The 24,599-nt window shown below is 41.0% G+C and overlaps 1 protein-coding gene across 3 annotated transcripts in view; it reads left to right on the top strand.

Moving 5' to 3' along the window:
• Window positions 1–381: 381 nt before the first annotated feature.
• TMEM241 (transmembrane protein 241) overlaps window positions 382–24,599 on the top strand; it is a 107,331-nt gene continuing 83,113 nt past the window's right edge. For all 3 annotated transcript variants that reach the window (XM_007197627.2, XM_057526748.1, XM_057526749.1), the window contains exons 1-4: window positions 382–538; window positions 2,929–2,975; window positions 9,303–9,380; window positions 23,283–23,364. In XM_007197627.2, coding sequence (XP_007197689.1) covers window positions 467–538; window positions 2,929–2,975; window positions 9,303–9,380; window positions 23,283–23,364 — 279 coding nt within the window. In that variant the 5' untranslated portion in view covers window positions 382–466. The remainder of the gene's footprint in view (window positions 539–2,928; window positions 2,976–9,302; window positions 9,381–23,282; window positions 23,365–24,599) is intronic.

Here is a 24,599-nt window from a genome sequence, read left to right on the forward strand (position 1 = left end):
GTTTGCAAAAATAGTACAGACTCGATGAAGAAAATTGGGAAAATTCAGTAAAGCACAAACAACATTTTGCTCCCACCGCTTAGAGCTAGCTCTGGACATTTTTTCTTTAAATGCTAATGGACTGTTGTGAACTGTTCTGTCAGCTGCTTTTTTCCCCATTTCTACCATTTTCTACTTTTTTACGACGACTACTGTCCGCTCTTGCTCTACTGGCGGTCGCAGCCCTGGTGGACCTATTCCTCCCTCCGCTGTCCTGGGCAGCTGGGTGCCGCCCCGCCCCCCGCGAAGCTATGAGGCCTGCGAAGGCGCGGCCTCTTTAAGAGGCAGGCACCGGGGGCGGTCCCTGCGCGGATTGGCTGAGCTCGCAGCCACGTGGCGGTCCTAGCAGCGGCGGCGGCGGTGGCGCAGCTCCCGCGTCGGCCGTGGGGCTCCTGCGGGGTCCCCGGGAAGGGGCGCAAATTAACAGATGTGCATGAGGAGGTGCGTGGTCGGCCTCACGTTTTGTACCTGCTACCTGGCTTCTTACCTCACGAACAAGGTGAGGAGGGCGGGGGCGGGGTGCTGATGACTGCCCGTGGGGGATCTGAATCCCCAAATCGTGTGTAGAACAAATGTTGCCTCCAGCTTTTTATCTGATTTGTTCTTGATGACGATGGAGAAGAAAACGACTCTGTGTACGATGCTCTTTTAGAAATAAGATTTGTTGGACGGTACTGTCCCCATTCCTCGTCCTGTAATGCATTCTTTACATCTCCTGGGAAACTGGATTTTTTGACTGGTGAATTTAATTTTTGGATATGTGGACCACTTTTTAAGGAAAGAAAAAGCAATTGGCTCCTGTTCCCTCGAGGAGGAAGAGTAGGCGAAGAAATCATACACATCCTGCTTTCTCTTCTAAACATGCCCCTGCCCCAGAACCCCACAAGGTTCCAGAAACCTTTAAATAGAAGATATCAATCCATCTCCATCTCTGCCTCACACCACTGATTCTCAAACCTATTTTTTCTATGTCTCCATCCCAGGCACTTCCAGTATATTCAAGAGTTTTTCATGGAATTATATAAAAAAATAAGATGTAAACTTAATTTTGTTTAATGTCGTAAAACCCTTTTAATGAAGAGGCAGAAAAGCAGTGGTACCATGCTTTTGTTTTGTTCGGAGGGAGAAGCTGGCCTTGGATTTGGTACCATGCAGGGAAATGTTGGATCCCTGTGGGCTAGAGTGGGACATCACCCCCTGTCCTGGACTCCAGGGTGGACACCAAGCCAAAGTGGCAATAGGGAGCTCAGGACCACCTTCCCCCACTGTAGGGTCTTGACTGCTCTCTCCCCACTCCCTCTTGAGAATAAAACCCTCTTCTCTGGAAAAGAACTATTAACAGATAGCGATAAAAGAGCATTTGTTATCGTCATGAACATTGTTGAGGATGATGTAGGTCATGGCCCACATGCTCAATCCTCTCTCTGTCTCAGTTTTACAAAGAAAATATGGAAAAGTGGAGGGGAACAAACTGAATTGTGTGAGTAAATACACTTCAGAGAAGAATGAAGGTCCATTCCTAGGAAACACAGACCAGAGCACAGGTAGTTAACCATAATTGTGGCATTTAGGAGCTCATACAAGCGGAATTACGTGTTGATTAATCCATGGGGAAAAAAAATATAAATGTAAACTTGCCCAACACCAGTCTATTGCGCTTTTCAGATCATGAGAAGTATCAGTAGAACCCTTGCTTAAAGCCATTTAATGGTTTTTAGGCTTTTAAAAAATTCTTAAAGTGTTCAGTCATAGAAAAAAATAGAAAAAGATACCCAGAAAGATAAAATACAGTTCTCCCATTCATAATGTGCTGTAAATTTGGTTAAAAGACATAATAAAAATACAAGTTGACCTTAGCTGAGTTGGCTTTAAACAAATCCTTAAAAAACACATCTAAAAATGTAATATACCTAAGAAGAATTAGAAAAAAAAATCCTAAGAATGCAAAAACCAAACAAAACCCTAAAAATGGAAGGAAAACAAAGGAAAGAATGAATAGGATGCAGTTCTTACTTGAAGAGAAACATAGAAGGCGGTGGATTTTTAGGTAAACTGGGCAGTAGATAAAGTGGATACCCCGAGAAAACAGACAGTGTCCAGGGGTTTGTCCGGTTTTCTCTGGAGCTGCCGCAGTTATAACATGGCACTTCTGGGGTCTGGGAAGATGCTGAGGGGTCAGATGTCCACAATATCTGGCCCAGCTGCTGTGTGTTCCACTTTGTTGCGTCCCCAACTGAGAGATGGTCAGGCTTCTGGTGACCCTGGGGAAAGCAAGTCCCCCCTCTCTCTTTTTTTTTTTTTTTAATTTTATTGGAGTATGGTTAATTTACAATGTTGTGTTAGTTTCAAGTGTACAGCAAAGTGACTCAGTTATACATATACGTATATTCATTCTTTTTCAGATTTTTTTCTTGTATATATTATCACAGAATATTGAGTAGAGTTTCCTGTGCTATACAGTAGGTCCTTGCTGGTTATCTATCTTATGTATAGAAGGGTATGTATGTTAATACCAAGCCCCTGATTTATCCCTCCCCACAACGTTCCCTTTTGGTAACCATAAGTTTGTTTTCGATATCTGTAAGTCTGTTTCTGTTTTGTAAGTAAGTTCATTTGTATCACTTTAAAAAAAAAATTAGATTCCACATGTGAGTGAGAGCATATGATATTTGTCTTTCTCTGTCTGACTTACTTCACTTAGTCCCTCTCTTTAGTATGAATTGGAAGGTCATTTTTTTTCCCAGTGTGTGATTTTTGGGGGAGGAATAAAAAAAGCCTTTTTGAAACTTGAGTATACTTATGTTTCTTTAGTAGGGATTTCTTTGATTATATGGTCTATCAACTCTCTATAATTTGAAAATGTCCATTAATTTGGTATTTGTTTTTCAGTATGTCCTGTCTGTCTTGAAATTTACCTACCCTACATTATTCCAAGGGTGAGTATCTTTTATGTGCTTTATATACATTTGTAGGAAATGTCCAACCAGCATCATTAAATGTTCTTCAAAATATTTTTAATGACTGCATAGATTTTTTCCTTAGATAGACATAGTGTAATTTATTTAGTCATTCTATTAATGGCATTTGAATTGTGTCCCATTTTGGGGGTATAAACACAACAATGTTCTCAGACATTTTTTGCATTCAAATCTGCCAAATTTCTAGCTATTTCTTTGGAATAGATTCCTATATAAGAAATTTAGATTAAAGAACATGAACTTCTTTAGTAGTCTGCTTGAATATTAAAAAATTCTTTTCCAGAATCTTTTTACCAATTTACATTGTAACCCAGCCTGTGTATGAAAGTTTCTATGATATTGTACTCAAACCATGACTGTTACTTTTACCCTCTCTCTGCTGATTTCATGAGCAAAAAATGGTATCACATTATTTTGTCTTATGATTTCTTAGATTATTCATGAAATTGGACAGTTTTCTTATGTTATCCACTTGTATCTCTTTTTTTAGTGAATTGTCTATTTGTGCCTTTTACCCTTTTATTTTATTTTTTCTTTTTTTAACCCTTTTATTTTTACTAGGCTTTTAGTATTTTTTTATTATTTAATGAATTCTTCATATTTAAAGGATGTCAACCACTTTTCTATCATATCTACTGGAATTTCTTTTTTTTCAGTTTTTTCTTTGCCATTTCATTTTGTTTATAATTACCTTGATTATTTAGTTTTTTTAAGTGACATCATAGAGAATTCATTGTTTGAACGTAGGAATGAAGCAGCAGAGAGAAACACAGATGAATCCAGTGTGTGATCTTGTGACTGAGCGATGCTATTATTAGAAAGAAGATAGAAAATGATGTAGAATCAGGTCAACAGTCTAGAGAAATGGTACAGGCAGCATGGAGTGCTCTGGCGTTCACATTTCCCCTTCTCACCTCAAACCTCCACCCCCGCCCCCTTCTTTTTAAAATATATATTTTATTTTTAAATTGATCGTTTCTTTTGTGATAGCTACCATTGCTTTTATGTTTATTCTTCTCTATCACAAGACGATGTAGATATTCACCTATATGTCATTAAAGCTTTTTTCAATTCTTAATTATGATCCGTTTATTTTAATGTATGGTGTAATGTGAAGAAATCATTCCTCCCCTAATGGTTTTTTATTTATACTAGCCCCATTTATTATATTTTATTGTATAATCCTTCCTTTTGCCTTTGGGTCGTTAGTATCATATGTAAAGTCATTTTTCTAGGGTCTATTTTTGAGCACTTATTTGTCAGTTTTTATGGAAAGGGGCTAGTGGTAAATTGTTTTCATTATTATAACATTTAAATATGTGGCAGAGCACGCCATCCCTCTTCTCTTTTTCCTTTTTTTTTTAAGTATCACACAATTGCACACAGAAAAGCAGGGATAGGGATCTTAATATCAATCAAGGTTGAATTCAGGACAAAAACATTAAGCAAATGAAGAGAGCTGTGTTACAATGCTAAAGTAATGCAGTTCAAAATGAAAAGACACATTATAATGCTGGAGCATGCAGTTCAAAGTGAAAATAAAATAGTGATGAATATCTATCAACCAAACAACAGGGCATCATCATTTGTCAAATAAAAACAGCAGGAATACCAGGGATAAATAGAAACATACTAGTGATAGGAGACAAATTTACTACTATTTTTCCCTGACAGATCAATTGGACCAACAAAACACTAGAACATATATATATATTTGATAAATAATACAATTAATAGATAAATATCAAACTCTATCTTGAAAATAGAGATTATGCCCCTCTTTCGAATGCCCATGGAATATTCACCATGAATAAAACATCAGTTATTTTTAAAAAATATAAAGCAATTATACAATCCCAGTGCACTAAAACCAGATCTTTATATCAAAAACAAAAATCCCTACCTACAAAGGGCTCTTGAACATATAAAAAGATATTCTTCATTCATAAGAAAATATAATTTTAAACTGTATTGAGATATATTTTTACCAACAAGATTTGCAAAATAAAACTTCAAAATTTGATAACGTAGCATTGATGAGGATGTAGAAAGCAGGTGCTCTCATATATTGATCATGGGTGGAAAACTGGTACAATATCTATGATTGGCACTTTGGCAGAATATAGCAATGGTTTGAATCCTTCAATCCAGCAATTCCACTTCTAGTAATTTACCTGAGAGGTTTACTTGCATTTATGTAAATGAAATATGTACAAAGATGTACATGTGAAACATTGCAGCTGTTTGTGACAGAGAGCATTTTTTAAAAAAATTTTATTTATTTATTTATTTATTATACAGCAGGTTCTTATTAGTTGTCTGTTTTATACATATTACTGTATATATGTCAATCCCAATCTTCCAATTCATCCCCCCCTCCCCCACCGCTTTCCCTCCTTGGTGGCCATACGTTTGTTCTCTACATCTGTGTCTCTATTTCTGCCTTACAAACTGGTTCATCTGTACCATTTTTCTAGATTCCACATATATGCGTTAGTATATGATATTTGTTTATCTCTTTCTGACTTACTTCACTCTGTATGACAGTCTCTAGGTCCATCCACGAGAGAGCATTTTTTTTTAATAATGACTTTTTTTTTTTAAATATTTATTTATTCGGCTGTGTCAGGTCTCAGTTGAGGGTGTTAGTTCCCCCTCGGCATGCGGGATCTTAGTTCCCTGACCAGGGATTGAACCCTTGTCCCCTGCATTGGAAGGCGGATTCTTAACCACTGGACCACCAGGGAAGTCCCAGAGAGCATTTTTTAAACAACCTAATTTTCATCTATACAGAACCAATTAAATAAATTATATTGTATTCCTAATGGAATACTATTCAAATGTTAAAAAATAAGGAAACTCTTGTGTATTGACAAGGAAAGGTCTTCAAGATTCATTTAATGGAGAACAAAAGCAAGTCCATAACAGTATAGTACATTACCATCAAGTAGAAATGTGTGTATGTTTTCCTTATTTAAAAAAAAGATGAAGACACTAGTGAGAGTGGTTACGTTAGGGAACCACTAAGGTGGTGGATAGGGAAGTGCAGATAGTGGACAGGGAAGGGGAGAAGACTTTTCACCACTTTTTTATGCTTTTGAATTTTTGTTCTTTATATTATCACCGATATGTTATTTCAGATGAACTTTAGAATTACTTGGTCGTTTCTCCATAATATTTCACAGCAAAACTTAAAAAAAACATCATCCATGATCGTGTATATTTCAGTCAATAAAGCTGGGATATTGTTTTCTCATTTTCTTTTCTTTTTTTTTAAATTTAGTTTTATTTATTTATTATTTTTGGCTGCACTGGGTCTTTGTTGCTGCACGCGGGCTTTCTCTAGTTGCCGTGAGCGGGGGCTACTCTTCGTTGTGGTGCGTGGGCTTCTCATTGCAGTGACTTCTCTTGTTGCGGAGCTCGGGCTCTAGGCACGCGGGCTTCAGTAGTTGTGGCTCGCGGGCTCTAGAGTGCAGGCTCAGTAGTTGTGGCTCACGGGCTCAGTTGTTCCGCGGCATGTGGGATCTTCCCGGACCAGGGCTCGAACCCGTGTCCCCTGCACTAGCAGGCGTATTCTTAACCACTGCGCCACCAGGGAAGTCCCTGTTTTCTCATTTTCTGATCCTGATTGTCCTTTCACTTCTCTCCGGGTAGAGGGACTTAGGGAAGTTAGTGGGAAAAGGTGATGTTTTCACCTGAATTGCCTTTTCCCCTCCTTCTCTGTAGATGTCAGACTGAATGCACCTCCCCCGATAGAATGTAAGGTCTACAAATACAAGAATTAAACAACAAAAAAAATCCATTTTGTCACTGGCGTATCCCTGATGCCTATAACCATGCCAGGCACACAGGAGGCACATAGTAGGGCAGAATAACTCATTCTAAGAAAATTGATCACATGCATATGCCAGTCACTGTTTTAGACACTTGGACTACTTCAGTGAAGGAAAGAAAAATCCCTGCCCTCCCAGGGCCTGCTCATTTCTTCTTCAGTTTACCTGTGGTGAATGGTACCTTCTATCCAGTCGCCCTACTCAGAAACCTGTGTTATTCTTGATTTCTTTGTCTCCTTCACCCCAACGTCTTCACCCCAACTAGGACCTCTAAACATCTTTAGAACCTGTCCACCTTCTTCATCGCCTCTTCCTGGGCCACTATCATCTCTTAAATCACCCTAACAACTCCTAACTTGCTTCCTGGCCCCTGGTCTTGCTTCTCTCAGCAAACATTCTCTCCCTTGTAAAGAGACAGAGCTTTCCCCAAGGTAAATGTGGCAGTGTCGCTCCCGTGCTGCAGACCCTTCAGTGGGTCCCCAGTTTGAAGCCCCAGCTCGTTGACGATTGACATGGCCCTTCGTGACCAGCCCCCGCCTCGAGTACTCACATGCTAAGGTCAGGCCAATTGAACCTCTCTAAGAAGCTTTGCCGGAGCCATTGTCTCTCTTACCTGTGGGCCCTGGTCCATTCTGGGCCTCCCGCTTTGAACAGGCTTCAGGGTTTTGCTTGAATTTACTTCCTCTAGGAAGAGTCACCCAACCCCCTAGACTGGATTAACTGCCTCTGCTAGGGTGTTTTGTGCTACCTGGTACTCTTCCCATTAGGACTGTATCACACTTCATTGTAATTATTGGTTAATTAGCTTACTTGCCTCTAGACCAGAGTTTCTCGGCCTCAGCACCATTGGTATTTTGCACTGGATAACTCTGTGGTGGAGGGCTGTCTGGCACGTGGTAAGGTGTGGGGCAGCATCCTGTATTCTACTCATCAGGTGCCAGTAGCAACTCTTCCCCCATCCCCAGTTGTGACAACCAAAAATGTCTCCAAATGTCCCCTGGGAGGGAAGATCCACATAATTGAGATCCACTGCTCTAGACCAAGCTGTTGGAGGACACGACCCATATCTGTCCACTCCGCCTGGCGGTGTCATTGAAGTCTTCACAAGGAAGGCATAACACCTGGATCTTACAGGATGAGCAGGTGTCCACCAACCCGGAGGAGAAGGGAAGACGTTATGGGTCACAAGGGCCGCATGTGCAAACTCTAAAAAGTATGAAATGGCCTGGCACATTACAGGGGCTATGGCCTGTTCGCCGTGGCTGGAATGTGGCTGCCACTGGCAGATGGACAGGAGCTGACCCTGGAGTGGGGCAGCTGCAAGTCCTGGAAGGCTTCTATGTCACATGCAAGTGACTTGGTCCTGTAGACCAGGGGTTCTCCAGTGTCGTGTCCCAACACATGGGTGTGCTGTAATCACCTCCGAGGTAGGTGTCTCAAGTCATAACTAAAAATAAGGTTTTGAAATTTATGAATGACTCACCAAAAATAGAGTGAAAGCAATTAGTGTGGAACAGGATATAGTTATGCCTGTAGTACTGGTCACTCATTTGGCATTTTGCTGTGCTTTCTGCAGTGGGAGAGGGAGGGGTGTTTATCTTGTCACCTGTGCTCCACCTAAACTCTGCACGTGAGGAAATGTGTCTCACGTGAGCTTCATGACCCCAAGTGTGTTGCAGCAGAAAAGAGGCTGAGGGCTGCTGCCTACAGCACCGGGAAGAATCAGCCATTTTTAAAACAAGCGAGGAGCACAATTCGGTTTGCATTTTAGAACAAACCCTTTGGCTGCAGGATGGAGAATGGATGGTACAGGGCAACCCTGGAGAGAGGGGGACCGGTTAGGGAACTGATGCTATGGTCCAGGTGTGGGATCATGAGAGTCTGAATTAAGCAGAGGGATGGAGGGGAAGGCTTCGGGTTTCAGAGAGGCTACGGGGATAAAGTCAATAGGATTTTGTAAGTTGTTGAGGGAGGTGATGACAGAGGAGGGCTGGGATGACATCTAGGTTTCTGGTTTGGCTGGTTAGGGATAGTAGGAGAATGACCAGGATGGGGAGAGGGAAGTTCAAGGTAATGTTTAAGGCATGTTATCATCGGGAGCTTGTGGGGTATCAGGGTGGCCATATCCTCTTGAGAAGGGGGATATGGGAATCATTAGTGCAGAGGTCATGGAGAAGTGGTGGCTGTGGGTGAGATTGTTCAGGAAAAGTCTAGAATAAGAAGAGGAGAACATCAGTGTCAGCACTGACTGGTACAGCTGGACTCAGGGAATAGTAGAGTTTGAGAAGGATGGGTCTGAGAATTGGGATAATAATTTGGAGAAAGTGGGAGAAAGGAGTTGTAAGAAGGATCACATGTGTATATTTGTGTCACTCGACAGATCTGCTGGGGGTGGATGGCATTTGAGACCATGGCACTCTGTTAAATTCACATTGGCCATTATCCTTTTCAGGTGGCAGACATTAATTGGTGGACTTTTGCTTCATGTGTCATGGAAACTGGGCTGGGCGGAGATCAACAGCAGTTCAAGGTAGGACCACCTCTTCTGTGCTTGATTCATGACTCATACCCAGCTTCCTTGTGTATTATTTAACTTCTTCTGGTGTTACATTGGGAAACACGGGTGTTTATTTGAGTTGTATGATCTCTTAATTCCCTTCTAATCTTGAAATTAAATGATTTTGTAATCAAATAGAGCTCAAGTAGTGTTTTCCTGGTTAATAATGCCACTCTTATAATATTAAAATAAATTGAGATATACAATTTATAATACCATATTAATTTGGCTTTGTTTTAGATCATAGGACCTCTATGAATAAGTTATTAAATCAGCTTTAAATTTTTGGGGTAAATTTTTAATTTTGAAATTATTTCCTGCTTACAGAAAAGTTAGAAATAGTACAAAGAAGTCCCATATCCTTTACTCAGATTCCCCAATTATTATTTCACCTTGCTTCTCTTATCAGTTTTACTTGATATATACATACATATATGTATATATGTAATTTTTTTCTGAATTATTTGAAGGTAAGTTGCAGATTTTTTTTTTACTTCTGAATTGTTGAGCATGTATCTCCTAAGAGCAAGGATGTTCTCTTACAGGACTACAGTAGTTATCAAAGTGAGGACGTTAACATTGATGCAATACTATTATCTCATGTATAGACCGATTCATATTTTGCCAGTTTTCTCAGTAATATTCTTTATAACCCTCTCCACAAAAATTTGATCCAGGGTCCGATTCAGATCACACATTGTTGTTATGATCCTATTAAGACCGCTTTTCAAATAGATTTGAAAGAAATGTCAAAGACAATGACATTTTTCAACCAAAATTGTAATCCAAATTGGCTATTCAGTCCTGCCTCACCCAAATAAATCCTCATGATTCTTTGAGAACGTCATGCCTTGCCTGAAATGATGCACAAAATGAAAAGAAAATGAAGTCAAGTTTTACATGAATAAGGTAACCCAACTGAATGATCAGGCCAAATCATTTGCCTTGTGGTCCAAGTTATCTGCCCAACTTCTCTATGAATTAGATTAACTGCTTCATTGCTAAGTCATCCCTTGGCTTGGCACTCTGGAGAAGCTTCGAGAATGAGTCCAGTATAAATATTAATAATTTTGGCTTCTTCTGAAGATATTTAACTGGAGAGCAAAACACTGGTATGAAGAAGTTGGACAAGGGAGAGGCCCTGGGAACTTAGGTGTGGATTAATTTCCCTGACCCTATTACGTCACAGTCCCTATTCTGAAAGACTATCACACGCAAGATGCTTAACTAATCCAAAGGAGTAGTTCATTACGTCATAATTTTACATTTCCATGGTAGAGTGTCCTCCACTTGATAAAACCCCAAAATATACAATTTTGCGATTTTATATGTGATATTAAGCACAGGTCTTACTTTATACTCCATTGTTATGGTGGATAGTTCAATGAGAATGGGTCTTCATTTAAACGAATAGGAGCCCTGAATTCACAAGGCCTGTGATAGTTCTAAGATTTAGTTCTAAGATTTAGTTAAATGATGAAGCATTTTGACTCCAAATAGTTGAATGTATTCCTCCACAGAAGCAAGAGATTGGACTAGAATCAGGGAATTGGCCATCAGATTTTGGACTGGGGTCCACTTCTGATCAACATGGATCTTCCACTTTTACAATGTTCCTGACTATGATTATCTTATAATTTCTGATGTGAATTATTTACTTGTTCATAATGGTCATTTAAACATTACCTTAGGGAATTCCCTGGTGGTCTAGTGGTTGGGACTCTGTGCTTTCCCTGCCCAGGGCCTGGGTTCGATCCCTGGTCGGGGAACTAGGATCCCACAGGCTGTGTGGTGCGGCCAAAAATAAATAAATAAATAAAATAAAATAAACATTACCTTAGTCATATTTTCTTAAAAGCGATGCCATTGTTCATACTCAAACATTTTTTTGTATGTAAAATATACATAACATAAATTTTACCATTTTTAAACATTTTTTAAGTGTACGATTCAGTGGCATTAAGTACATTCACAATGTTATGCAACCATTACCACCATCCATTTCCAGACCTTTTCACCATTCTAAACAAAAACTCTGTACCCATTAAACAATAGCTCCCCCTTTTTCCTTCCACCACCCCCCCAAGCCCCTGGTAAAGCTCTATTCTACGTTGTCTCTATGAATTTACCTATTCTAGGTACCTCCTTTAAATGGAATCATACAGTATTTGTCCTTTTGTGACTGGTTTATTCACTTGGCATAATGTCTGCAAGCTTCATCTATGTTGAAGCATGTGTGAGGATTTCCTTCCTTTTTAAGGCTGAATAATATTCCATTGTGTGTATAGAGCACATTTTGTTTATATACCGCATTTTGTTTTTCCATTCATCCATTGATGGAATTCTTCATATTTGTATGAAGAGGGGTAGAGGGGATGACTAGTAGAACTGGGTGAAGTCAAAGATTCTCAAGATGCTTTTCCTGGAAGAAGTGGTCCTTGACAGAGAAGGATCCACTAGACACTGTTGTCCCTTTAACTTGCATGATGCTAGGTGCCACCCATCTCAGAAGAGCCATAATCATACCCCTTTTTGGTCCCCTTGCTAAATCTCCCAGAGACTTTTTCACCTCTATCCCCTGGACTTCCTTAGGTGGTTTCACAGCCACGCACACATGATGTCAGCTCAGTTAAGCTTCTTGTCAAAGATTCTAGTGTCTTAGTTTGTAGTGGGTCTTGTGGTTAATAACTGCTGTCACAGCTCAGGATTTCCTGTTACCATGGGCCCTGGGCAAAAGGGTGTTAGCAGGTAGCAAGCAGCAAGGACCCAGCTCCCGTGCTCCTTCGTGTGTGCCGGGGCTGGGTTTGTGTTTGCTGTGGCTACTGTTTCCTACTGGGCTTGGTTTTCCAATGATGTCATTAGAGAACCAAAGCCCAGCTTTGCTGTGTGACTGTGTACTTGTGCAGAGATAGCAGAGGTTGGGCTCTACTAAAAATGGAAACAACAGCTGGAAGACAGTTTGGAGTCCCTGATGGCATGATGGAATGTCATCATGGAGTTATAGTGATGGGGCTGGAGGGTGGGCCCCCAATTGGTCCTTAATAGCATATGCCATAGAGAGCTCACTTAGACTGTCCTAGTAGCCTGGAGCACAGCAGCAGAATCCCAGATTCCCTTGCAAACAAGTCGCAGACCCTGACGCCATGTTTCTTACATTGCAAAGAGGCCATACTTGCTGTGTTGGTCAGCCTCTGGCCACATCACGTATTGACTCCACCCAGTGATCTGATGGAATCATTCTTCTCCCAGGATGTTTGCCCAGCAGCCAGTTGTTATCACCGGGTGTTGGTTGATGCTCTGGAAGCCTCTGTCTTGGGAAAGATAGCACTGGTTTTCAGTCACAAGCTTGTCATTATGTGGTGGCAACTGTTGTAGCCAAGACTTTGCAGAGCATTGAAGTGATTTTTCTAGCAGATGTTGGAAGTCCTGTGCTGAAAGCTTTTTGTATTTCCAAAACATGATCCTAAATGAACACTGTGACCTGTTTCAGCTGACTGGAAGTCTGGTAGCACAATGAGACCGTGGCACTCTGTTAGATTCTAGAACCATCGCTGAGGACCGACTCAGGCATGATTTCATTGGAGACTTCAGATGCCATCTCCTGGCACCTATATTACCAGGCTGCATGTTTAAATAAAAACATTTTGAAAGTAATCTTTAACCTACATGCCACTTTTTGTCCACTATGCATATGAGAGTAAAATTTTGATTCTCAATGTTTTCAAGTATGAGAAATTCTAAGTTAAAAAACCTATGCCAGGGGCTTCCCTGGTGGCGCAGTGGTTGGGAGTCTGCCTGCCGGTGCGGGGGACACGGGTTCGAGCCCTGGTCTGGGAGGATCCCGCATGCCGCGGAGCAACTGGGCCCGTGAGCCACAATTACTGAGCCTGCGCGTCTGGAGCCTGTGCTCTGCAACAAGAGAGGCCGCGATAGTGAGAGGCCCGCGCACCGCGATGAAGAGTGGCCCCCACTTGCCGCGACTAGAGAAAGCCCTCGCACAGAAACGAAGACCCAACACAGCCATAAATAAATAAATAAAACTAAAAAAAAAAAAAAACAAAAAAAACAAACCAATTGTTGAAAAAAAAAAAAAAAAAAAAACCTATGCCATAATACCTTTGTGACCAGAGATTTCTAATAGATGAAGAAGCCCTCACGCCATAATTTTACATTAAGAGTCTTTGCTGGGGAAGCATAACGAATATCTTTGATAAAACCTCCAAATTAACTCAGCCTTCTCCCTAAAGAAATGAATAGTGAGACAATCAGGGTCGAGATTGTACTTCTTTTTAATTATTGATTATTTATTGTTTTTTAAGTGAGCTAGCCCACCTTTATGAAAGCTACTGGTGGTTGGAATTTCCCAAATCATGTTGTGATGTATTGATATTTCATTTTGAGTGACTCTTATAGTTTTCTAAAAAGTCATCTCTGCTCACAGAGGAAAGTTAGCTCTCAAATTCATGTATTTTTGATATTCTTCCCAGTTGTTTTCTCTCCAGAGGAATGCTTTACATATGTACATATGTTGAAATTACTTTTTGGGATAATACAGTGAACTTTCAAAACTTCCTCAGGAAACATGCTTAGAGCCACCAAAAGGATAAAATATTGAATAAAAGCTGATTGGTGTTGGTGTGATGATTGGGGTGGTACCTGGGGGGAGTCCAGGAGGCCAGTGATGGTAAAAGGACAGGAGTTTTTGAAGTATCAGCTTTATTGAAGTATCATTTGCAAATAAAATTTTAAGATGTTTAAAGTGTACAATGTGATGATTTACTGTATGTATATATTGTGAAAGATTCTCACCATCTAGTTAATGAACACATCCAGCACCTCACATATTTATCTCTTTTTTTTTTTGGTGAGAACATTTAAGTTCTAGTCTCTTAGCAAATTTCAGTTATACAGTACAATGTGATCAACTGTAGTCAACATGTTATACATTAGATCCTCATAGGATACATTATTCATCATTCCTGAGTAATCAATATACATTATTCATCTTGCAGCCGAAAGTTTGTGCCCTTTTACCAAACTCTCCCTGTTCCCCTCACCCCCCAGCCCTTGACAACCACTTTTCTACTCTCTGTTTCTATAAGTTTGACTTTTAAAAAAAGATTCCACGTATAAGTGATGCCATGCAGTGTTTGTCTTTCTCGGGATGGGATTTTTTGACCTTTGACACCTGCAGGTCATGTCCACGCCCCACAGTGCATAGGAGTCTGCTGAACTCACGATTTGTCATAGATACACCACGTGTGGAAGTCACTCTGAGTCCATATAACCCTTTCTGGCCTCTTAAGTCCATGGTGTGAAATGTAAACCTCCCCAGACTGAGATCAAAGGAGTTATGTCTTGCACATTAGCTTGGATTTGCAGGCCCTCGTGGACTGTGCACGAGCAAGGTGCTTGTACTGGGTTTTCTTTCTTTCTCACATCTATTAGAGATGAGATATGTGCCTCTTCTATCCTGCCTCACTTATTATTCGGGGACCTGGGTGGCCTATATTTCTTTTTCTTTTTTCTTTTTTGGACTATATTTCTTAGTACTGACTTCTCTGTTCTGTGCCATGCCTGCAATCTGTCTCCTAAGGCTCACTTAACTGCACATCCAGCCTTGGTCCTCCCAGGGGAGGGGTGAGGCGCCCGAGGGTACCACCACTCGAAAGTTCCAGACGTTGGGACCCAAGCTGCCTTACTCTAAATCAAGGGTCAGCAAACAAGAGCCAGAAAGTAAATGTGTTAGGCTCTGTGGGCCATGCAGTCTCTGTCACAACTACTCAAATATGCTGTTGTAGCGGGAAAGCAGCCATGACAACGTAAACGGATGGGTGTGGCTGTGTGCCAATAAAATGCTATTTTCAGCAACAGGCAGCAGGTGGGATTTGGCCCGCGGGCCCTTGTTTGCTGCCTCCCGGCTCTAAGCTATCCTCTCTGAGAAACGGTGTCATCACAGGGTTCTTGGGTCTAAGTAATATTAGAGCTGGACAAGGGAGTGTGGCCCTCTGTGAGTCAGGGAGACAGTAAGGAATGAAGGAGAAAGGTCTAAGAATAGGAGGAAGCAGCGAGAAAAGGGAGTAAGACACTTGGAGGACCATATTCACCAGGAATGGACCAAAAAGATGAAATTAGGCGTCTTCTGTAAGTAGGAAGTTAATGTATGCAGAAGTCCTTTTGAATTGTAAAGCAAATACCGATTTTACAGTTATAAGGTGTGTTACTGTTTTAGGCAGTGCCAATCAATAGTCAACACATCAACTCTGGTATCTTGGTCAGGTGTTATTTTCACATTTGGAAACTGCTTTGAGGTCACTAGGTGTCAGTATAACGCAGAAAATTTTTAAGAATTCAGCTCAAGGATCCCGCCAGGCTCCCATGAACAGATAAACTGAGTGTTTTCAGGGAGCAGATGTTCCCTCAATAATGCATTCTCTATTTGAAAAACAAATGTTTTAATTTAATTAGCCTTCATCTCAATAACAACAGCTTTATGATTCATGCCAACAGACTATTGTTAGCTTCTTGTAAAATGCTTTATTCATCAGGGTTCTTAGGGACAGTAGAGAGTGCACAAGCAGAAAAGAAAAAGTACGCGATGCACACAAGATGCAACATTTGTGCCTATAACTCACGTAGGAAAAATTGCGTATCACCACAATTTTCAAAACAGACCCTGTAGCGCGCACACACACACACACACACCCCCACACACACACACCCCCCCCCCCACCCCCCCCCCCCCCCCCCCCCCCCCCCCCGGCTCAGCCCTCACACCACAGAGACTCGAGATTCCGTCAGGACCTCCTCAGGATTTAATCCCTTCTTGCCTCCTTTGATGGCACGTAGAACAATGTAAGAATAAACCAGCACAGAAGGCCCAGATGGTGCCACCTTATGAATTAAAGGTGGAGAGGAGGCGCCTTAATAGATGTGCCTCGTTTGTTCCTAATGCGCAGGCTGTTGAGTGTCTCAGAATCACGCAGTGTTAGAGCTGCCAAAGAGCGTCTCAGTCAGCTCAGGCTGCTGTCACAAAAGACCACGGACTGGGTAGCTTAAACAGCAGACATTTATTTCTCACAGTTCTGGAGGCTGGGAAGTCCAAGATCAGGGTGCCAGTGTGGTTGGTTTCTGTTGAGGGTTTCTTGTGGGTTTACAGATGTCTGCTTTGTTCCTGTATCTTTACATGGTGGTAGTGTGTGTGTGTGGGAGGGAGAGAGGGGGAGAGAGAGAGAGAGATGGAGAGAGGAGGCATGCTCTCTTGTGTCTCTTCTTACAAGGGCACTAATTCCATCATGAGGGCTCCATCCTCATGACCTGATTACCTCCCAAGGGCCCCCCCTCCAAATACCATCATACTAGGGGTTAGGGTTTCAACATATGATTCTTGGGAGGACATAAACATGCAGATCATAGCAGAGAATGAGTCAGTATAACGTCTCTGGAAGGCAATTCTGTAACCAGTTACAAACTTTAACGTGTGTATCGTTGAACAGCAATTCCACTTCAGGAAATGTATTCTGAACATTGTGAAAACATCATAAATATGAGCAGAGAATATATTCAAGGATAATCATTACTGTGTTAGAATAGTAAAAACCTAGGATAAGCTTAAATGTCCAGCAGTAGCCTGGTATTCAAGTATTAATAAATTGGGGATGACTGTTTTGACATGGAAAGATGTTAAGCAGGTTATAAAACAACCTGTGCAATTGGATCCCATTTTTGTTGAAATGTTCATATATGTGCATATGGATGCTGTTTGGAAGGAGATGTAACAAGGTATTAACAGTGGTTATCTTTGGGTAGTAGGATTGTAATTATAATGTTTTTCTTGATAATCTGTGTTTTCAAAATTTTCTAACATGGAAGGTACCACTTTTTAATAAGAAAAAGAGATAAATTATTATAGGAAACAAAATAACTGCCTCCATTTCAAGTTTCTAAGTTCATGTCTATTGAAGAAAAACATGTTTGTTTTTTAATGCAGTTGGTTTTTTGTTGTCACAGTTATAGGTTACACCATGATCGTTACAAATGTTTATTGAATTTGAAATTCTTAGGATTCTCGCATTGGGGCCATTTCAAACAGGCAGATGGCAGGATATGGAACTTTTTGCTTGCATCCCTGCCTTTGACAACTGATTAGCTGTAAGCACCAGCAATTCTGTTCAGGGCAAAGTCTCTGAAGCGCTTGAGAAAAGCAGAGGAAGAAATGTGAATTAGGGTCATGACTGCAGTTTCCTGATGTATCTTGCTGCTTTGTACCAAACTAGCAAGAGAAGGGAAAACTTTTTTTTTAAGTTACAAAAATAATACATGGTGATTCATTCAGCAAGTATTTGAGTGCCTACTGTATATGCCAGGTATTGTGTTAGGTGTAAGCGGTGCATGATGAACATAACAGACAAAAATCCTTGCCCTCATAGAGCTACATTCTAATTGATGCAGACAGACAAGAAACAACTAAAAATGTAACTGGATGATGTAATAGGTGTAGAGAAAAATAGAGCTGGGTAAGTGGATAATGTGTATATGTGTGTGCCTGAGTATGGGCCAGTGGATGGGGGGGGTTGTTATTTTATATAGGGTGGATAAGAAGGACTCATGGTTAAGACGACTTTTGAGCAGAGATTTGAGTACGTGAAGGAGTGAACCATGCAGGTATGCGGAGGGGGAGGGCTCCAGGCTGAAGAATGTTTGATGATCAACAATGAGGTCAAAAGCAGTTTTATTCCACTTGTAAATGGAAGCATCACCATAGAAATCTTTAAATACCTCAACAACAATAATAATAAATAATAAAGTGTAGTCAAGTAGTACATATGTAGCCTCCAGAAAGGTACCAATTTATATCCCACAGCAGTATATGAAGGCATTAATTTTATGACCCCCTATATAAGATACCATTTTTAAAAATTACTAGTTTCTTGGGCAAAACTTGGTATATCATTGTTTTATTTTAAAGTCCTTTTAGTATTAGGGCGGTTGAATAACTTTTCACATGTTTATTGGCCATTTGTGTTTCTTGTGTGTGTGTGTATGTGTATGAGAGAGAGAGACACGCACACATACACAGACAGACAGGAAGAGGAGAGAGAAAATTACCTATTTCTGTCCTTTGAATGTTTTCCTTTTTTCTTTTGGGGAGTTGGTTTTTTTCTTATTGATTTGTAAACACTCATTATACATCAAGGATATTAAGCTCCAACCTGTTTTATATGTTGCCAGTGTTTTTCCTGGTTTGCTAATCATCTTTTCATTTTCTTTATGGTGTTTTGGCCATCTTATGTAGGTGGATCTGTCAATCTTTCCTAGTGGCATCTGAACTTGGTGTTATGTGTGGATAAGCCAGAAGGAGAACATTTATTGAGTGTTGTTGTTTTCAGTGTGCCACGTGCTACCCCAAGTGCTGCGTATTCATTCTTTCAGCTAATTGTCTCGATAGCCTTCTGAGCATTCTTATCCCCATTTTATAAATGTAAAACTGAGCTCTCACTGCAAACTAGCTTTAGAGTTGGGATATAAATCAACTAGCTTTAGAGTTGGATATAAATCTTCTAAATAGGAAGGTTTGCCTGACCACGTTCTTTCTACTACACAGAGCCTCCTGCTCTGTACTTGTGCATCCTTCCTACTCCCACCTCTAGATGACCTAGATGACCCCTAGATGATCCCAGCCCTAGATGCCCTGACCTAGAAGAAAGGGCACAGCCCAGGGACATGTGTGAAGTTTGTCCATCCCTTAGGGCTGTTGGTTAAAGTTTTCAGCTAACTGCTGGAACATTCCTTGGGAGTGAAGAGAGCTAATTATAATTTCCAAAGATTTGAGCAACCATGTGAATGTTATAAGATTATATTCTCCAGTGCCCAGAACCAGGTACAATTTCCATCACTTATTGCTATATCTCCTGAGGAAAGAATCCTCATTTTAGCAGACCTAACTAGGATGTAAAAATTAGTTTCCTTTCTTTCTGAAGAAAGGATTTTAAAGAAATACTTCAAGAGATGGCAAAAACACAAGGAAGCACCGCCCTTGTAGCTGGTCCTCACCTTGTCTCCACACTGCCTGGAAGAGTATGGAAAATTCAGTCATCATGAATTTTATCTGCCCCGGTAGCTGTTGAAAGGTCTGACCCCTCCATGTTGTAAGATCACACTTACAAGTCGTGGAAAACCTGGAAGCCAGAGGTCCAAATTCTAATTCCTGGAGCAGCCTGTGTATATTTTTTCTGGTTGAAGTTCTTCCTTTTTTTTTTTTTTTAACAACAAAAAGAAACTTATGCTTTATTGAGAGAAAAATTCTACTCTAGTAGTAAGATATAGAGGAAAATTTAGTCAGACCTTGTGCTATGCTCCGTACTTACAGTACTTACAGAGATGGAAGGGTTTTTTTTTGTCTTAAAATAACACAGATTTGTTATCTTACAGTTCTGGAATTCAGAAGTCCTAAATGGTTTCACTGGGATAAAAAGTCTTTGGCTGTAAAGAATTTGTTACAATTAGGAAATTTTTCCCGCATTTTTTATGTTACAAAACTTCGCAGTACATCTTAAGTTTTCAAAGGTCGCAATTCCTTTTCAGAAATTTTTCCCCAGAAAAATTTACATTTATACATATCTTCTAATTTTGCCTAAACTTTCTTTCTGAAGTCATTTCTTTGTATTTTAGGACAGAGGGGTTAAAATACAAGAGGTTCCCCAGCGCTGTTTTCTTTCCCTCACGTCCATGGCCATTCAGATACCCTGACGTCTCCTAGAGTATGTACGCGAGTCGCAGGAGTTTTCTTTGTTTAGGAGTGGGTGGAGCATGCATGTCTAGGGCCTCACTGACCTTCCATCCTGAAGTGTCTGTCGGGCTTGCCGCAGCTGGGCCAGCCTCTGTTTCACCCTGCACACACCTTCCTTCTTTCCTCATCATGTTCCCCACAGTACATGCTCTGGGCTTCCTTCTAGGGCACAGCAGGCCATGGGACTTGGCCCTTAATGTCTAATGGGAAAGTCTTTTCCTAGAAGAGTAGCAATTGGTCGGTATTAGCTTGGCCCGTTAGGATGGAGGCTGGCATTTCCATTCCTTGTTCACCTTTTGGTTAGAAGTACAGATGTCTGTGATCGCAGCAGGACTAGTAATAGCAGAATATTTCTCAGATAACTAGCTGCTTGAGCTGCTACCAGAGCAAAATCATGTTGTGTTTGCAACTTATTTATTTATATATCATTGTCTCACGTTAGATTATTATGAGATCCTTGAGGGTGAAGTACGAGAGGCGGTTAAAAGCAAGGTTTTAAGTCAGACAGGCCTGAATTCAAATTGTAGCTTTGCCATTACCAGCTTTTCTGACCATAGACAAATTACTTAAACTCTTTGTGCCTCGGTTTCCTCATCTGCACAGTGGAGGTAATAATAATAATAATAATGATACTTTCCTCGTGAGATTGTTGCGCAGATTTTATTTTATTATTATTTTTTATTTATCTATTTTTAGATAAATATTTTTTGGCCACTCTGCACGGCTTGCAGGATCTCAGTTCCCCCACCAGGGATTGAACCCAGGCCACAGCAGTGAAAGCCTGGAATCCTAACCACTAGGCAACCAGGGAACTCCCACAGATTTTAAAAAGATTACAGTGTAGAAAACATTTAGCACAGTGCCTGGTTTGTAGCAAGGGCTCAAAAAATGTCATTGGTGATGCTGCTGGGTTTTTTTGGTGGTTTGTTTGTTTTTTTAATTAATTAATTTATTTTTGGCTGCGTTGGGTCTTTGTTGCTGCGTGCAGGCTTTCTCTAGTTGCGGAGAGCGGGGGCTACTCTTCGTTGTGGTGCGCGGGCTTCTCATTGCAGTGACTTCTCTTGTTGCGGAGCACCAGCTCTAGGCGAGTGGGCTTCAATAACTGTGGCTTGTGGGCTCTAGCGTGCAGGCTCAGTAGTTGTGGCGCACGCGTTTAATAGCTCCGCGGCATGTGGGATCTTCCCGGACCAGGGCTTGAACTCGTGTCCCCTGCGTTGGCAGGCGGATTCTTAACCACTGTGCCACCAGGGAAGTCCCTGATGCTGCTGTTAATATTAACTCTGGCGCTGTGAGCACCTTGCAAGTTGCTGTGAGTTTGGCTGAATGACTATATACAAGAAGTAGGGTTCGAAGGTCTTATCTGAGACTAGAAACGTTTTCATGCCCTGTTCCCTGGGAAGTTGTACAAAAGCAGGTCTGATGATAGAGTGCCTGCCCATGTTAATAAAATTAACAAAGAACACTTCTTGAACAGGCTCCATCCCAGGAGAGCAGTTCATTGAGTTACTTGGGATTATTATGTTATATCCTGCTGGAATGGCTTCATTAATTTATATTTATTTTAGAATAACTCTGGGAACTTGAATTAGCGAACCGAATGCATTTGTAACTGATGGGGGAAGCAAGTTGCACCCTCAGTGATGTGTACTCTATGGAAAGACTGGGATTTTGCTTTTTTTTTTTGCTTTTTAAAACTTTATTTCAACATAACTGTACTTACAGAAATAAACTCATGTTGGTTATTAGAATGCAATTTAACTTATCCTACACAATTTGGACTAAAAAACTTGGTACATGGTTTTCTTTAAAAAAGAAAGAAAAAGCATTTGCAATCTGGTTTATTTTTCATCTATTACAAATGTGTATAAAAGATCCACCATCAAATGCTGCTAAAGCAAACAGCATGAACCTTGAGAAATTAAAGTTTGGTTTGTCTCTGAAAAATAACACGTATTGCACTGTAAAAGTTTATAAAATTGGTGCAACAGAACATTGTTGTAATGTTTCAATGCCAGTTCACAGAGTTCAGTAACTAATGGATGTTGATGAGGGTGGGGAGAGCCTATGTGTACGTATGAAAATATAAAAGCTATCCAATCTAGTTAATATTGCATGCAGATCACAAGTTTACTCAAACCAAGATTCAGATAATTTCTTAAATCTGAATTAACACTACTGGTCCGGTTCATCTGCTGTCAACAAGGAAACTGCACAGTAGCTGTTTTTGTGATTTGTGCAAAAAAGAAAATGAAGTTTCTTCCCCCAGGTTTTCAGTCTAGAACTGAAACTACAGGAAAGGTATTCTGAGGAGAGCAAGATTCTAAACTGTGTTGAAAAAGCAGTTCTTTGGACTGGCTGTCCATTGGTTAGGACTCCATGCTTTCACTGCCAGGGGCCTTAGTTTGACCCCTGGTCAGGGAACTAAGATCCTGCAAGCCACGCAGTGTGGCCAAAAAAAAGAAAAAAAAAAAGAAAAAGAAAAAGCAGTTCTTGGTGTGGCCACAAGGGAATCAAAGAAATGTGCCCTTGAGAAGTCCTTGGAGATTCCCTAAACTGGCATCCCAGGTTAACGGTTGAGGCTCAGCACATGGCCACCCAGCTCAAGTTCAGGCACTCTTTTCAATTCCATCCTTTCACACTGTGGTTCCTTTTGTTCTGGTTCCCCGGAGCTGTTTGGTACCTTGCCTAGGTAAATAGCCTTTAAAATTTTTTAAAAATAATTTGGCATGTGTTCAAAGCCTCCAGCTACTTAAATTCCAAAGAATAACATTCACTGCTTCTTAAAAAAAGAATCAGATCTGTTCTTTCTCCCAACCTGCAGGAAACCTTTTCCATCTCCAGCTCGTCTGTGCCCGATTGTGGGATCAGTAACGCCACATCGTTGGCTGAGTGACGGACTGTAGGCAGGATGGCTTGGTCAGCTTCCGTCCCTCTCAATGATACAGAGCGAATCATGCTTCACAAGTCACCTGGGGATGTTTAGACAACCATGAGTGCTGTATTTGGTGTATGGGAGGGTCATACCTTCCAGCGAGGTCTTTTGGACATAAAGTGACAGGAATCTATGGCCTCTTTCCCTTTTACAGATCTGATGTTTTGACATGGCTTCCTGCTTCAGTGCTGTTTGTGTGTATCATCTATGCTGGTTCCAGAGCACTGTCCAGACTGGTAAGTGTTAGAGGTTTTGGAGGGGACAGTCCCTTTCCCTTCTTCCCCTTTGCCTTTAACTTGTTGCGCCTTGGATCAATAGGGGACAAAGCAACAGCTTTAATGATGGTACAGCTAGATTGAAGAACAAGTCTTGGGGCTGAGGCCAACGTGGCGCGCTCCCACTCCCTGAATTGAAGATAACCAGATAACAGGGAAGGACCGACTTGTTTTACAAGATGGAGATGCAGGAAGCCGGAGTAGTGATATTTGTGGAGCTTGCTCTGCGTGGATACACCCCATCCTTGGGAGCAGGGAGGGTGGGCTCAGTCTGCTCCTTGCTTCCGGGGACCGTGACCCTGCCCATCAGTAACACGGCCTGGGTGGGCTGGGCTTAGTCGTGGGTTCGCATGCTTGGCACGGAATTGATGCCCAGTACAAGGGGACACTAGTGAAACAAGTGTTCATTCTGTCCTCCCACCCAGACCCCAGGACTGAGCTCCTCAAAGGAGGGTACTGTGAGGAACAGATTTCTTCCAGTTATGTTATATATTATACGGAACTCCAAAAATTTAGTTATTTTGCCACCAAAGGAGAATCCATAAATATCAGCATTGACCAGAGTCTCAGAACATGGCTTAAAAATCAGGAACATTTTTTTTTCATATAGTTAAGGTTTTTTTTTTTTTTAATTGGGGTATAGTTGCTTTACAATGTTGTATTAGTTTCTGCTGTACAACAAATTGAATCAGCTATATGTATACATATATCCCCTCCCTCTTAGACCTCCCTCCCACCCCACCCCCCATCCCACCCACCTAGGTCACCACAGAGCACCAAGCTGAGTTCTCTGTGCTATACAGCAGGTTCTCACTAGCTATCTATTTTACACATGGTAGTGTTTATATGTCAATCCCAATCTCCCAATTCATCCCACTTCCCCATCCCCCGCTGAGTCCACATGTCCATTCTCTACATCTGCATCTCTATTCCTGCCCTGCAAATAGGTTCACCTGTACCATTTTTCTGGATTCCACATATATGCGTTAATACACGATATTTGTTTTTCTCTTTCTGATTTACTTCACTCCGTATGACAGACTCTAGGTCCATCCATGTCTCTGCAAATGACCCAATTTCGTTCCTTTTTTTTTTTTTTTTTTTTTTAAAGAATTTCACTTTATTTTTTGGCTGTGTTGGGTTTTCTTTTCTGTGCGAGGGCTTTCTCTAGTTGTGGCAAGCTGGGGCTACTCTTC

Source organism: Balaenoptera acutorostrata, chromosome 13 (genome assembly GCF_949987535.1).
Source record: "Balaenoptera acutorostrata chromosome 13, mBalAcu1.1, whole genome shotgun sequence".
NCBI lineage: Eukaryota > Metazoa > Chordata > Mammalia > Artiodactyla > Balaenopteridae > Balaenoptera > Balaenoptera acutorostrata.